This window comes from Cebidichthys violaceus, unplaced genomic scaffold (genome assembly GCF_023349555.1).
Source record: "Cebidichthys violaceus isolate CVI_PGR_0920_01 unplaced genomic scaffold, fCebVio1.0.p SCAF_12, whole genome shotgun sequence".
In the NCBI taxonomy this organism is placed as follows: Eukaryota; Metazoa; Chordata; class Actinopteri; order Perciformes; family Stichaeidae; genus Cebidichthys; species Cebidichthys violaceus.
This window is the reverse complement of record NW_027176285.1, coordinates 9,501,130-9,514,809: the sequence shown is the minus strand read 5'-3', so window position 1 is coordinate 9,514,809 and position 13,680 is coordinate 9,501,130. Positions and strand designations below refer to the sequence as shown.

The window sequence follows — 13,680 nt, the reverse complement described above, 5'->3', positions numbered from 1 at the left end:
GAATTAATTTATTTTTCAACTTAACTACCAATCCTTTGTAAATGTAGGTAGTACTTACTGTGTGACAGAGTTAATAGCATTAAATATCTAATTATGCTAACCTAACCGACGCTATTTTGTGGAATGTACTTTAATATCTTCCCAGTTGACATTTGCATAATGCTGCATTTCAGTTAAGCGACAGGTCTGATGTGTCTTTCACTCCTGACTCTGCTAGCAATGTTGTGCAAATCTCCACTTAGTAAACATATGGCTACTGATTAAGCAGATTACAACGTTTTCCAAACATTAATCACGAGTATTTGATATTATAGATACATATTTAAGATTTTTAATAAAGTTTTCAGAGCCTCTAATAAACTGGCATAAAATCTTTAGAGAGTTAATTTTTTTGTCACTTATATTAGGCTCCAGTTTCAATTCTGATTTATAGGTTTATTCAACAATTGACACGTGTTTTAATGGATAAAAAGGCGAAACATTTAAAGGAGAACTATTAAACCCGTAAATAACATGTTATGTGTTGCAAAAAGACTTGAATATAGGTTTGCCTATATTCATGTGAGTATATGTTCATAGTTTACTGCATCTTGTCCGTTTACATGACAGGAGACTAAATGAAATAGCCACACATTCTTTAACAGAGTCACACACATTAAACACACACACAAATAATCATCCACTCCATCCCGAACAAGACTAAACACATTGTCTAGACAAACACATTATCTTTAATCAGAACAGTAATGCATCTTTTCTCCTCTCACACAGATCAAGTCAGCGGGGGCCTGATGAGGGGAAATATGTGGCATATTGAAATAGATTTTTTCAAACTGATAGCATCTCATCCTATCAGCTCCACACCAAGTGTGCCAAACCGTGTGTGCCAGTCTTTTGAAAGCCTTTAAAGAATGTATTGAACAAAAGGGGGGAAAAAAGTCTCCAAATGAGTTCTGGATCATTCCTGGAGCAACGGGATCAATAACTGCCAGGCTAAGCCCTCGCTCATCCATCTGATTCATATCTTCCTCCCCTGCTTTTCAGATATAAGAGGAATCAGTGGACTAAAGGTTCCCTCTCTGTGGCAATATGTACCATATGCAAGCTGCTTCCTCCCATACATAAAGCTGTAAAAAAGTGATTGTCAGAATTGTGCTTATATCGTAATGGCTTTTATACATCAGTAGGCCTATGGTGATGTTTTCTAGAGATGTATGGCAGCAAAAAGAATCCACAGCTGTCTATAAATAGCTCTCTTAGATTTACACTTAGAGGTAACATCTCTTCCATGTAGAAATTCAGCCTGACTGGCTATAAATTATGAAGCACAAATCAAACTAGTGCCACTATGCAGCCATTTATACACATGATGGTGGGTTGATGTTCAAATGTCTCTGAGAAAATGTGAAACTCCCAATGCTGCAACATAGAAATAAAAATCCTGTGTTATGTATGTACCTGATCAAAGTGGATCTTGTGGTTAAATAATAGTGGTTAAGTCAAATGCCAAGGCTCAGTGGAGAAGCTGGCAGGGAAACAAAACTTCTTGTGTAACTGTTTATAAGTTATTTAAACATGGTCTCAGCTGAGTCTTCATACAGTCACAGTGACATGCAAAATAAATCTCTGGGACAAGAGCCTGATAAAGGGATAATGGGTTAGGTAATTTGGGCATTGAAAAAACCATTGCAATTTCATGACTGCAACGGAAAAAGCCCATTCAATTCAATGTGATGTGTTTTCTTTGAGGGACAATGTGATTTCGGAAATAAAAGCTTATTGACTGAATAAATTCACTATTTGATATCTTAAAGACCTCGTGTGCAGATGTTTCTAGCAATTGGACTATTAATTTTCTTGTTTATTCATGACTAAAATGATATTTGAGATGAAGCAGTCTCCAGAGTTCAGGAAAACATTCAGGTATTGGTCAAATAAAACCAGAAACCAGCAAATCCGGTTAAATTTTTAGTCCAAACATAAAAAAATCCAAGCATATGTTGCCCATATTTATGATAAAATAAATGATTGATAACAACACAAATATTTGATGCACTGACTCCTGGATGGCCTCCTCCTGGTCTTCCTCAGGAAACTAGGGCTGCATTCATAATAATCTTTTGTTCTTCAGCCTCAAAGGGCACCACCTGCAATCTTGGAGAACAGAAAGAACCACTGAAGCTTTTATAGTGTAAACAAAACCTCCAACAATACGTAAATATAACAATGGATAGTAGGAAGTTAGGATATATCAGCACCCTTAGTTTCCATTGAGGATGCTATGGTCAAGTCTCCAGTGAAGCTAGCAACCTTGGGGTGGAGTATTTTTAGTGCATTTAAATTTTATCAACTTTAAACCAACAAAATGAGTAAAGAAGTAAGTTAGTATTCACTAATACATTATTGGCAGGTCTCTGTAATCGGGTGATATAGTTACAGGAAAAGTAGAGACAAAGTTCATATTGAGTTAGACATCAGTTAGATGAGTGCATGTTGAGGAATTTTTCTTGAAAGACCTGCTCCATTTGAACCTGTATTATGTAATATTTTCAGCTAATAATGTTTATATGGCAATTGTGTTAGCACACAGCACACACACAGCAGATATGGAGCAACATTAGTGTTCCTTTGGTGTCATGTTTATGGTCACCTGAGGAATTTAAGTCCAATATTCAGTCTCCTTTGAGCTCTGCTTTTGGTCTGGTTTTCAGCCAACTCCTGAGAAAAATGTCTGGCCCTGTAGCTGCCAAATGCTCCACTACATTTAGTTGCTATAACTTTGTCGGTCTAACTGTTTGGATTTTAGAGTTTTTAGCTGAAAACAGCTGCCTGCTGAGGCTCAAAACGCAGTTGATAAGTGAGAGTGAATTAAAGCTACATAATCACTTTTTCTATTTGTAAAGGTGAAAATACTGATTAGTGCACCTTTAAAAAAACAACAACAACAACAAACAGCTAACCCAACAAATATGAACATGAACAAAACAAATGATTTCATACAAAATCAGAGATTGTGTTTTGGGGGACTTGTGGGGGGGGGGGGACTTCACCGCATCATGACCACAGTATCTCTAAAATCTATATGAATACAACCTGGATTCATGGATAGTTTAGATAACTCACAGGAAAATCAATGCTTTATTTTAAGTATTATTCCTATATGGATTAATTTCAAATAGCTTAATAAAATGCTATTGTGTGGATAATTTGGTGAGACTAACCTACATAGAAGCGTCTTATGAAAGAGTCATTCTGACCTCTATTCTGTCACATCCTCTGTGAACACCGTTACATTATGTAACCAATGCATCACAAAGAGACACCATACAGCGATGAAAAAAACTAAACACATAAAAGAATCTTCCTTAACAGACAGACGAACAGAAACAGCAAAGATTCGTCTAACAACAAAGCGTGTCTCAATAATAAAGGAGGTGCTGACTGTCAGCGCGCGCGACAGGCAGATATCCAGTCTCATATCAAAGATACTAAACAGTACTGTAATCCCAGACTTTGATCACGTGAGCACAAACTTGGCCAAATGGGAAGGCGAGTCTCTGTAGTACGCTTCCGACCGCCATTACATTACAATGCTCGGTGGGCTGGACGATCGTGCGCGGAAAACTGCTACAGCGGCGCTTCGCGCAAAGCAAACAGACACCGAGGGTGAGGATGACACACTCGGGTTACACGCACACTTATTTACCAATATAATAACACGCTCTGAGAGATAAACCACGGGGCAAAGGAGTCGCCGCTGAGGGGAAACCGTGCACACGTCGGAGGATTTAATTCAATCATCATCAAATCATTTCTCGAGAAAGGAGGGAGGATTCGCTTTTAAATGTCGCGGTGGTTTATAAAGAGATCTGCAGCGTGCAACATATTCATCATGTCAATGATCGGCGCCAGACAAGGACTGTCACTTTTGCTTGAACTGTGCATTTAAAAAAAAGGGAAGATTTTTTTTGTGTGTGTGTGCAAGATTGAGGCTGTTGTGGCCGCGAGAGGACGTTTCGTAATGATATAAAACTGAAAGGAAGGAAGGATTTTTTCAAAGCTCGGGTCTACAAAAGCCTGCTTGTCGTTTTCCTGGCGGTGGAGTGTAAGAATAGTTTTTTCTTGTCTGAACGCTTTGACTCATGATTCGAGGTTACTGGGAGCCCGCTCGACTTTGTCCGCCCTGCCACGGAGGAGCACCGGGGGCTTTTTCTTTTTCTTTTCTCTTTTCCTCACCAGCGACCACCTCGTCTGTGGTCCGTTTAATTGAAGAGCAACAGAGGGATTAAAACATTCCAGCTCGCAGCGCCTGTTTGCGTGAGGCGGACTGGGTTACATTGTGAGAGGAACGGTTGTGGTAAGAAAGAAGGCTATAAATAGCTCATGCAATTCTCGAAAACTATCACAAGTGGTGCATCAGCTTGCGGAGCAAGACAGGAATCAGATATCCTGCATGTAACGTCTCGGCTTTTAAGTTCACCGGATCGGTTTGTGCAGAGCTGCGAACGTGTGATATTTTTTTTAAAGAAGTTTTGACTCCTAATTTCGCATTTTTCTTTGGGGTGGGTGGGGGGGGGGGGGGGCGGAGGAAAAGGAGTCGTTTCCTCATGGATTATGCTCATTTAATGATGAAACTATCAGCGGAAAGACTGATATGGAAACAGGCTGATCTTCCTCGGTGCGTGGATTGAGATGGATACATTGCTGTGCTCCCCGCCTTTGACAATGATCACGTTTGGAATCGCCTGACCTGGTTTGTAACAATGTTTTGATCCCCGCACACGCTTGGATTTACATTACAACATTATATCCGCTGGGGGCTTTTCGTGGATGCGTTCTGCACTTCTCTTTTTGAATACGCCCATTCCTCTGCCCGACCATCCCGAGTCTATTATCTGGACCTCTTGTGAGGTTATACGCCTGCTTGTTTTGGCGGACTCGCACGGGAACCGATTTGTCAGCCCTGCTCGGTGTTTATATACCGATGTAGGATTTCGACATGCCCAGCGCTGACGACCCCAACGGCGGACGATTATGACTACAACAGCGAATTGGGTGGCTAACGGGGCAAGCCTTGAGGACTGCCACTCCAACATCTTCTCTCTGGTACGGTACACCCATAAAGCATGCTTGTCACAGACACGCGAGCCAGTTGTGATTGACAAGTCGCAGGACCGCGGGAGGCACGCGTAAGTGTGTGTCTGCTGTGCAAAGGCGAACCAATAGCTGGTGTTGTTATGAGGTAATCATTAACACGGGTTAATGGTCTGAGAAAATGCACCACGTCTTACCTCTTACGTCTTAGAATGAGACGTCTCCGGTTAAAAAGAATAACACTATTATCATGATTCAAAACATATCTCATAGCGCCTGCAATGCAATGTTGAAATGCTACCAAAACAAACGGACCCCTTGTTTTGGCATGGGTTTAGCAGATAAACAATAGATTTAACACTCATTTCTCTCCATTTAGAGCACAGTGTGCTCTGGCCCTTATCCTCACTCCCTTTTAAATAATCATTTCACTGTAAATTTAGCTGGAACTCTGTTGCATTGCCAAGCAACTTACTTGGAAAGAATAGAGACTGGTACCTCTCTTAAATATGTCTAAAGCCAGAGAATTAAAAAACAAAGAAGAGGGTTTTCTGATCTTCAGCGAATAATAGTTTAATGTGCTGATCTAAAAAATTATCTCACCAGGTTTTAATGGGAAGATTAGGGATAATTTTGTGTGAATGTGAACCGAGTAGCACACATAAGCAACCTTTTCAGATCCAAACCGATGCGATAATAACGTCTCCCAGAGAAGGGGAAGGTTAATAAGATTTTGACAGACAGCGGCATGTATCAAGCACACAGCGGAAACAACACTTTCACACTCAGTTTATCTAAAAAAAAGGTGTTTTTTGGACTCCACAGGCAGCATAATTTTCGCGGTAGTCACTGGTTTTGAGGGCGGAGGAGATTGAACAGTGTGTTTTCACAGTTTTCATCCTGCAATCAGCGAGTTAACTGTCTACTACAACAGGCAGCCGAGTGGAAAGGCATGCGGTAGACAGGCACAGGCTGCTGAGAACCACAACAACATAGGGGTCCTGAGGGCTTTTTAGGTGATCGTGCAGGTTGTCCACCAGCTACAGCGGCCGACCCCTGTTGCACTACACAGGTTACACCAAAAGTACAGAAACACATGTCTCATGGTATGAATTTAGATGTTTTGATGCATCAGAGAAGATAAAGAAACTTTGTAGTTATCACACAGCTTGCAGAAATCTCTAACATTTCAAACAACGCACTGGCACATCTTCCTTCTCATGTATTTTAGCAGCTTTTCTGACTGAAAGCAGTGAGCGATGGATTGTAAATATTATCTTGAGCTATTCAAAAGCATCTTGTCTGAATTTCTGTGCACTGGTGCTGAAATAAATGTAACGGCGCTCCAGTGTCAGACGTCTTAAATTCCCCCAGTCTGACATGTTACAGTTGAAAACGTCTCTGTCTCAGTCGAGGTTATTCCCTCGCGGAACAAGCTTTCATTCACTCGCCGTGGCGTTGCTGGCCGTCGTGCTGGCCCCGTGAACATCCCTTTCAAACTGAGGGAGAAAGAGACCATCCATCAGCTGGCTTGTTGAGAATATTTATGACTGGCTAGTGCCACAGCGGTTGTTCACTGGCAGGGCTCCTACAGGGAAGTCCAAGACAGAACAAAACACTAATGACATACCGAGTGTCCTGGTTAGAGGATACGACAGAGACAAAGAGACAGACAGAGGGATGCAGTTTGCATCCTGATGTTGAAAATGAGACGTTTGTGTATGAAGAGCTTAAGAAGTGGAGGCTATCACTGGAATCAGGTGTGAGTATCGATCCAGCGAAAGACGACTCTGAAAAATATGTGTTTTTATATGAACAATTGCTCAGTTAGGATTTTCTGCACGCATTTGTTCCCTTATTACTTGGTTTAGTGTCCAAACAATTAGTTGATTAATTGATTAGTTGTTCAACAGAAGATTGGCTGACAACAATTTTGATAATCTATTAATATTTGGAGCTTTTTAGTCAAGGAAAAAATGCAAAACATTTTATACTTTTCTCTGTAATCATTGAAAATGGAAAATCTTTTGCGCTATTGTTTCAGTGTTTTGAGGATGTTATCGTTGTTTTCAGACATTTTATGAAATAAGGAATAATAGGTAAAACAAAAAAAAGATAATGCTAATATTCATCAGTTGCAAGCATAACTTGGACATTTAGAGTTCCAAAAATGTCAAGAATACAACTTCTAATGTGAGAAATTTCGCAACCTTTCCCCCCAGGTCATGTTGTCTATCTTCTTACATAAAGGCCTCGTGGCTAGCCGCTGGTCTGACAGCCTGTTAAACAGCATTCCAACATGCACTAACCTCGTCCCCCACACACGTTTACCGGCTGTTATTTCAACCCGCATCAATAAAAAGTACCTTTTAGAAAGCATAAGTGCCCATACTGTGGGACTTTATGGAGGCACAGCAGATTACTGTCAGGCGCTCTGTGAGACCGGTGTCACATACTTGAGATCGCTGCCATAACCCACAAAACAACTGTCTTGTGTTGCTGGAGATCATCCATCTGTGACAGCAAGCAAACGAGACCCTTGTAAGTGGGAGAAAAGATCCTAGTGTGTTAAGTTGAAGTGGCGAACGGAGGAGGGAAGGGTGGAGGACGGGAGGAGAAACGGAGGAATGTTTTCAGGCAAAGGAGTGAGTGAGACTGCAGCCGAATCTGTTTTCATTTTAGGAAAGTATTATGACTGATGTGCATTTCCTGACTGCTAGCCTCAGCCTATTTGAGAGAGAAACGGTGAGAGTGAGACAGAGCGAGAGAGAAAATTAAAGAGGGAGGAACGTAATGAGAGAGGGAGAAAGAGAGAGAGAGAGAAAACAGTCATCTTTCTGTGGACTGGGCCAGTTCTTATGACGCCGACACCAGCCAGAGCCCCAGCCTGAATATGAAATGCAAGGAGACAGTCGAGAGCCTCACGATGCAGGAAGCCTGTGTGTGTGTGTGTGTGTGTGTGTGTGTGTGTGTGTGTGTGTGTGTGTGTGTGTGTGTGCGCGTGTGCGCGTGTGTGCGTGTGTGTGTGTGTAAACACTGTAAACCATCTAGACTCGGGAGACAAACTTCAAACACCCATCACATTATGCACACACAGACAAATACACACACACACACACACACACACACACACACACACACACACACACACACACACACACACACACACACACACACACACATGGATACATTCACCAACACGGAGAGGGGGAAAAAAAAATAAACACCCACATGCACACACAAACATATGTATCGCAAATGCAACACACATGCACACACTAAATCTTCCACCCACACTTGCGTGTTTCATCTCCTTTATTTGGGATGCATCCTATATCCCAAGGACGCAGTCCTTGTACAAACAGGTAGAATGCAGCACCCATAATCAAAGGACATGCTCAGTCCCCTCAACGCTGGTAATTAAGTGTCCTCAAGTGGAGGTCTAATGTGATCAACTAAGAGGTGCTCATTAGCCAAACTGTATTCCAATAGAGATCTTGTATGTATAATAATGATGCTACTGTCTGTTATGGAAATAGAGTGCTAAGAGATGAGGCAGGGAGAATAGCAATAACGGCAGTGTCTTGATTTATGGCAGGTGAGTGGCCGTGCCTTGTAAGAAGAGGCAGGTAATCAGGGACGGTGCCTTTTTTAATATAGGCTGTTTGCATATCCTCGTTATAAATGGTGGTGGGTATTGCAGGGATGCTTAGGGATGAGAAAGAGGCGGTGGTTGGATGAAGTGTGGGTCATCCTTTGCTGGGCCATAGAATCAAATCAAGTTGGAGATTATACAGGGCTGGGAATTGTTTTTGCTGATTCCTGAGTGTTGGTATACATACCAAAAACAATGTTATTTTTAACATCTTACTTTGATAAATCACTGCAAAAGAAGCCAAAGTTCTCAAATTAATTTTAAGAGAGACCCTGCCCTCTAAATCAATGGTAAGCTACATGTGATTCTGGCTGATATATTGGCTATATTGCAGATCTATTGATATCAGGGCAAATGTTGATTAGTAACAAGACTCTGCAAAACAGAAATGAAACACACTGTAATTTAGAAACCTTGTTGCCATGACATTTATTTTTCCCAGTAGAGTTTATTCTTTAACTGTGAAATGTCATAATACTTAAATAGAAGACTTTTAATAGACCATTTTAAAATATTCTTATATGTTATTGCTAAGTGTAAAACGTGTAATTGCCCAAATATCCTGATTTGATTTTCTGTTAGGCTACTAAACACAAGCAGTTGTATTGGTATTTTTTTTCAATACAAGTGGTCTGCAATTAGCATCATTTTAATTGAAAAGATAAGACAGACGGTATTCTATATTTTTGTTATTGTCAACAATTGTCGTAAAAAAAAATTGTTAGAAACTTTCATAAAAAATGTATTTAATAATAACATTAAAGGCTAAAATGGCAGAAAACAGTGACGTGACATAAACATCTGTAATGTTCCTATATTTTATTTGGACTACAGGCTCTATGATATGAAGTAGGTTGCTGCTAGCCAGCTAGCTGTAGCTTAGCTACACGCATAAACATCACCAGAAGTCAGGGAAGGTTTCAGTTTTTAAGTTTCGGTACAATCTGTTCACACAATAAAAAGGTAAATGTATATTCTTACATAGAGTATTTTTAAAGAAGCAACTGTCTGTGCAGTTCATATTGAGATATCTAAGCATGACATTAAAGCCATGCCAGTGTCCTCTTACACAAGAAGAGGATGGCATCACCCCCCTATCTTCTGCTGCATGCCCTATGGAGCAGCTCCATCTGGTTGCTTCTCACTCAACGGTCCACCCCCTACGCCCAACCAGTGCTTTTGGCTCCGCTTGCTTGCAATTTTGACAGCTCGCGCTGGCTTCACCTTGAGACCGTTTGTGGCGCCGCCCACTAATCTTCCCCTGTCGCTGCTGTGGGAATCCCTTGTCATCGCTACAGGACTCAACCCGGCAGTGGCCCACCTGTGTGAACATGGCATTCTGTATTTCAGACTCAGACACACAAGCTCCTCAAATAGTTTGCTGCCATAACAGAATGATTTGTGAACAAGGATTGCTCACTTGTGTCTCTGTTTTTACTGCACTATCTCTTTTCTTATTAAATTCTTCCAGAGTGTAGTCATGGGTCTTATCTGAGCAGTAGGCTTGTCAGGGCTCCGCCGCAGAGGTGAAGACCGGTTCAAAGGCAGGACAAGGAGGGAGGGAACCACCGCTGGTCCCGGAGCTGGAAATGGGACGGGATGGGCAGGAGTATTTTGGAGCATGGTGGCTTGAGTGTAAAATATGTAAGCCCTGCAGTGCCAGCTGTGATCTATTCTTAGCACCCGCTGGTGCTCCTGCATGTGTGCAGGGCGACAGAAGGCTGAGTGGGAAAGGAGGATTGGTAGGAATGGGCGGTAGCCGGTGCCTCCAAGTGCTTGTGATTGCTGGAAAGTCAGCTATTTAGCTGGCATATGGACCGGTAGGCTGCTAGATACACATCCTTGTCACAGTGTTGCTGCTACTGTGTTTTTTTTATGCTGAATTTCTGTGGTGGAAGAAGTAGATCCTTAAAACAAGTAAAAGTAACAACACCACATGGGACAGATACTTCATCACAAGTTAAAGTCCTCCACCCAAAAACGTGAATAAGTATTATCACCGAAATGTACTTCGATACAAAAAAATAAAAGCATTCATTATTCAGAATTGTCCCTTCATATATGAGACCTGTGCATTAACTTGTGAGCTGCATTTTATTACTGTAGCAGGTCGAGGTAAAGCTAGTTGTATACTTTGCGTATCCTGTTGGGTGATGATCCATGTTTTGTGCTGCAAAGAGAAGCCATCTTAAACGGAAACATTTATTAGTTAAGTCATTTAATAAGTCAGAATAAGAGAGATAGCTGCTCTTTTAATCAAAGAAAATTACACTTGACTCAGGAAAATGAATGAACTTATTAAACCAGATTAACTGGACTGTTGAAATGATCTCACCAAATTCTTTTTATATTAGTAGCAATATTAGTTATAAAATATTCTTAAGGTATTAAAGCAGCATAACATTGAATACATATTGTTTAGTACATCAGAATTGCTATTAAATACTTTAGTAAATATGTTTCACCACTGCTGAATATAGTTGTTCTGTCTCATGCGGAGAGACACATTTCATCTCCTAAATGCTGGTCTTTCTTCCCAATGGATTAACAGCACTTTTTATCACATTTTGGATGTATGTTGCTGCAGCTACGCTGCCTCTGATATGACCTTGATGCCTGTTGTCTGATTGCTAAATACATTCCAGAATCGGTTAAAGCTTGTGTTCGATGCTGCTGCTGCTCTCGGTGCCATCACATGGTCTGTTTGCAATCTCTTCACCTGACTGCAGACACCTTGACAAAGAGAATTTCTTTAAAGGTAGATACTGACCTGCTTGTAGCTGGGCAAATATTTTCTGCAAGCCAGACAGCTTTGCCAATAACATGGTTGGCTGGGATTCAATTGCAGTTAAAGCACACTTTGGTTAAAGGGGGTCTTTTTAGAGCTGCAAAAACAAGGGAGAGAGAAAACATTAATGTTGGCTGCTGTGCTGTTGCAAATTCTAATTATCATGTGTTCATGTTCCATTGAGAGATTATCTGCGACCAATCAGACCGGTACTTGATGAGAACAAACACATTATGTGTAGACTGTTGATTCACAGCCGTTTGTGGCGCATTGATTCTCCCTGTCCTGCCAAACGGCGCTCTCTCTCTCATCTTGAATTAGGCAGACACCCATGATTTTTCAGATGCTAATGAAAATGTGTACAGCTCAATTTCAGTCCTGGCTTGCCTCATAGAATAAATGGACTTTCCAGTATAGAAGTGAGACACAAAGGGTTTGATAGAGTATTTAGCAGGCATGACTGAGTGAGCATGGAGCCGCAGGGCTAAGTGTTTAGGCAAGGTGGTGGCGGCAAATATATGAACATACCATGGTAGCATTGTATCTGTTGTAAAGAGTGAATGGACAGGAGAGGAGGACTTGAGTGGCATTACATAATGCATGTGTTGAACATGTTAGCAGAAGTGCAGTGGACTTTTAGTGTTAAAGCTCTGATTGGCTTCCACTCCCACATAGTAAGCAAACAGATTACAGACAGCAGCTAGGTGAGTTGCAGGTTGAAACCTGTTCAGGTGTGACCTACGCTGAAGGTAATGGCTTGCCGGTGTACACACACACACACACACACACACACACACACACACACACACACACACACACAGGCAGACAGAGGCATTACTGCTTTCCTGTTTTTCTCCTTTATATTTTGTTTATCTGGTGTGTAATGAAACCAGGAGAAGTCATGCTGATGTATGCAGGCCTGTCATTTTATCTGAAATGGCATCCCTGTGGAAAAAATCAATGCACGAAATTACAAGCCAAATTAGATATTTTTTCATACCGCTTATGCTCCATTTGCCCAATTTCAGGAACAATCAGACTATTAACTACTTGTAGGCATTTCAGAAGCCTCCATGCAGTGCTAATTGTGCAATTACTGTATTGAATTCTCTCATTCTCTCACTAAAGAAACTCAGTGAGTTATCCTATACCGCACTGGTCATATCTTTGCTTCTGGTAATCCCAGGACTTTCCTGACTCATGTATGATGTGCTCGATGATATCTTCAGCCAAATTTGGGCTTATAAATTCCAGCTGTAAGGGAACAAACGGAGGTGTAGTTGTGCTCAGGAGAGATCCTGAGTAGTTCAGTACGCTCCTTTGTGATTTTTAGAGTAAAGTAAACCACAGAAGTGCTTGAAATATATTTCCACTGTAACCCTGGAGACAGAAATCTCTAAAATTGAATACCTTGCTGAATTCCTATAGATGTTGTATGTTGCCTAGCAACTGTTTTTACTTTTTCTCTCGGTCTTGTGTTTTTCCTTCTTCATGATTCTCAGTTTTTCTGTCTTTGTGTCTTTCACTCATTTCTAGCTCCCCGTGGCTTGTCACGGTTGATTAAGTTACACCAGAGACACTAGTAAAGCAGAGACTGGTTTATTTATTTGCACGTTAATAATTTAGGCTAAGCAGGGCCACTGCTTTAGCCTGTCCCATAACGCTTTAAAAGCAGCCTGACGCTGCAGCTTTGTGTTGTTTTATTTGCCAAATGGCTGGGGATCTTGTCAGCTCTTTCGGATGCTGCAGTGCACTGTACACAATGTCTCGCTGTCCTTATTGGTCTTCCGCCCGCTGTCGCCTCCCGCCTCTCTTTGTGTCAGGTGAGAAGTCATGGCTTGATGGAGGCTTTCTGCAGCGTGATTGGCAGGTCTATCCGTCACTCAGCCCTGGGGACTCGCGCTGCTCTAATTAGGTCGCTTGGCTTGCTCACCTCCCAGGGCTGGATGCTACGGCAGAACACAGATCAAATGACGGTCCCTTGTTTTGTAGGGACTTGAAAAGGTGGCGGCAGCAGGCAGAGGAAAAGCATCTGTTTAGTGTCTGCAGCCCCAGAGGCCTTCTTTCTACACCTGTTTGGGGCTTTTGTTTGCTCTCGCTCCCAGACAAGTGCAGTAATGTGCATCGCTCTTCATTTGTGGTG

General features: G+C 41.6%; 1 protein-coding gene across 2 annotated transcripts in view; it reads left to right on the top strand.

The window, feature by feature from the left end:
* Positions 1-4,602: 4,602 nt before the first annotated feature.
* Positions 4,603-13,680, top strand: part of LOC137869090 (mediator of RNA polymerase II transcription subunit 13-like) — a 71,131-nt gene continuing 62,053 nt past the window's right edge. For both annotated transcript variants that reach the window (XM_068706233.1, XM_068706232.1), the window contains exon 1: positions 4,603-5,106. In XM_068706233.1, the coding sequence (XP_068562334.1) occupies positions 5,035-5,106 (72 nt within the window). In that variant the 5' untranslated portion in view covers positions 4,603-5,034. The remainder of the gene's footprint in view (positions 5,107-13,680) is intronic.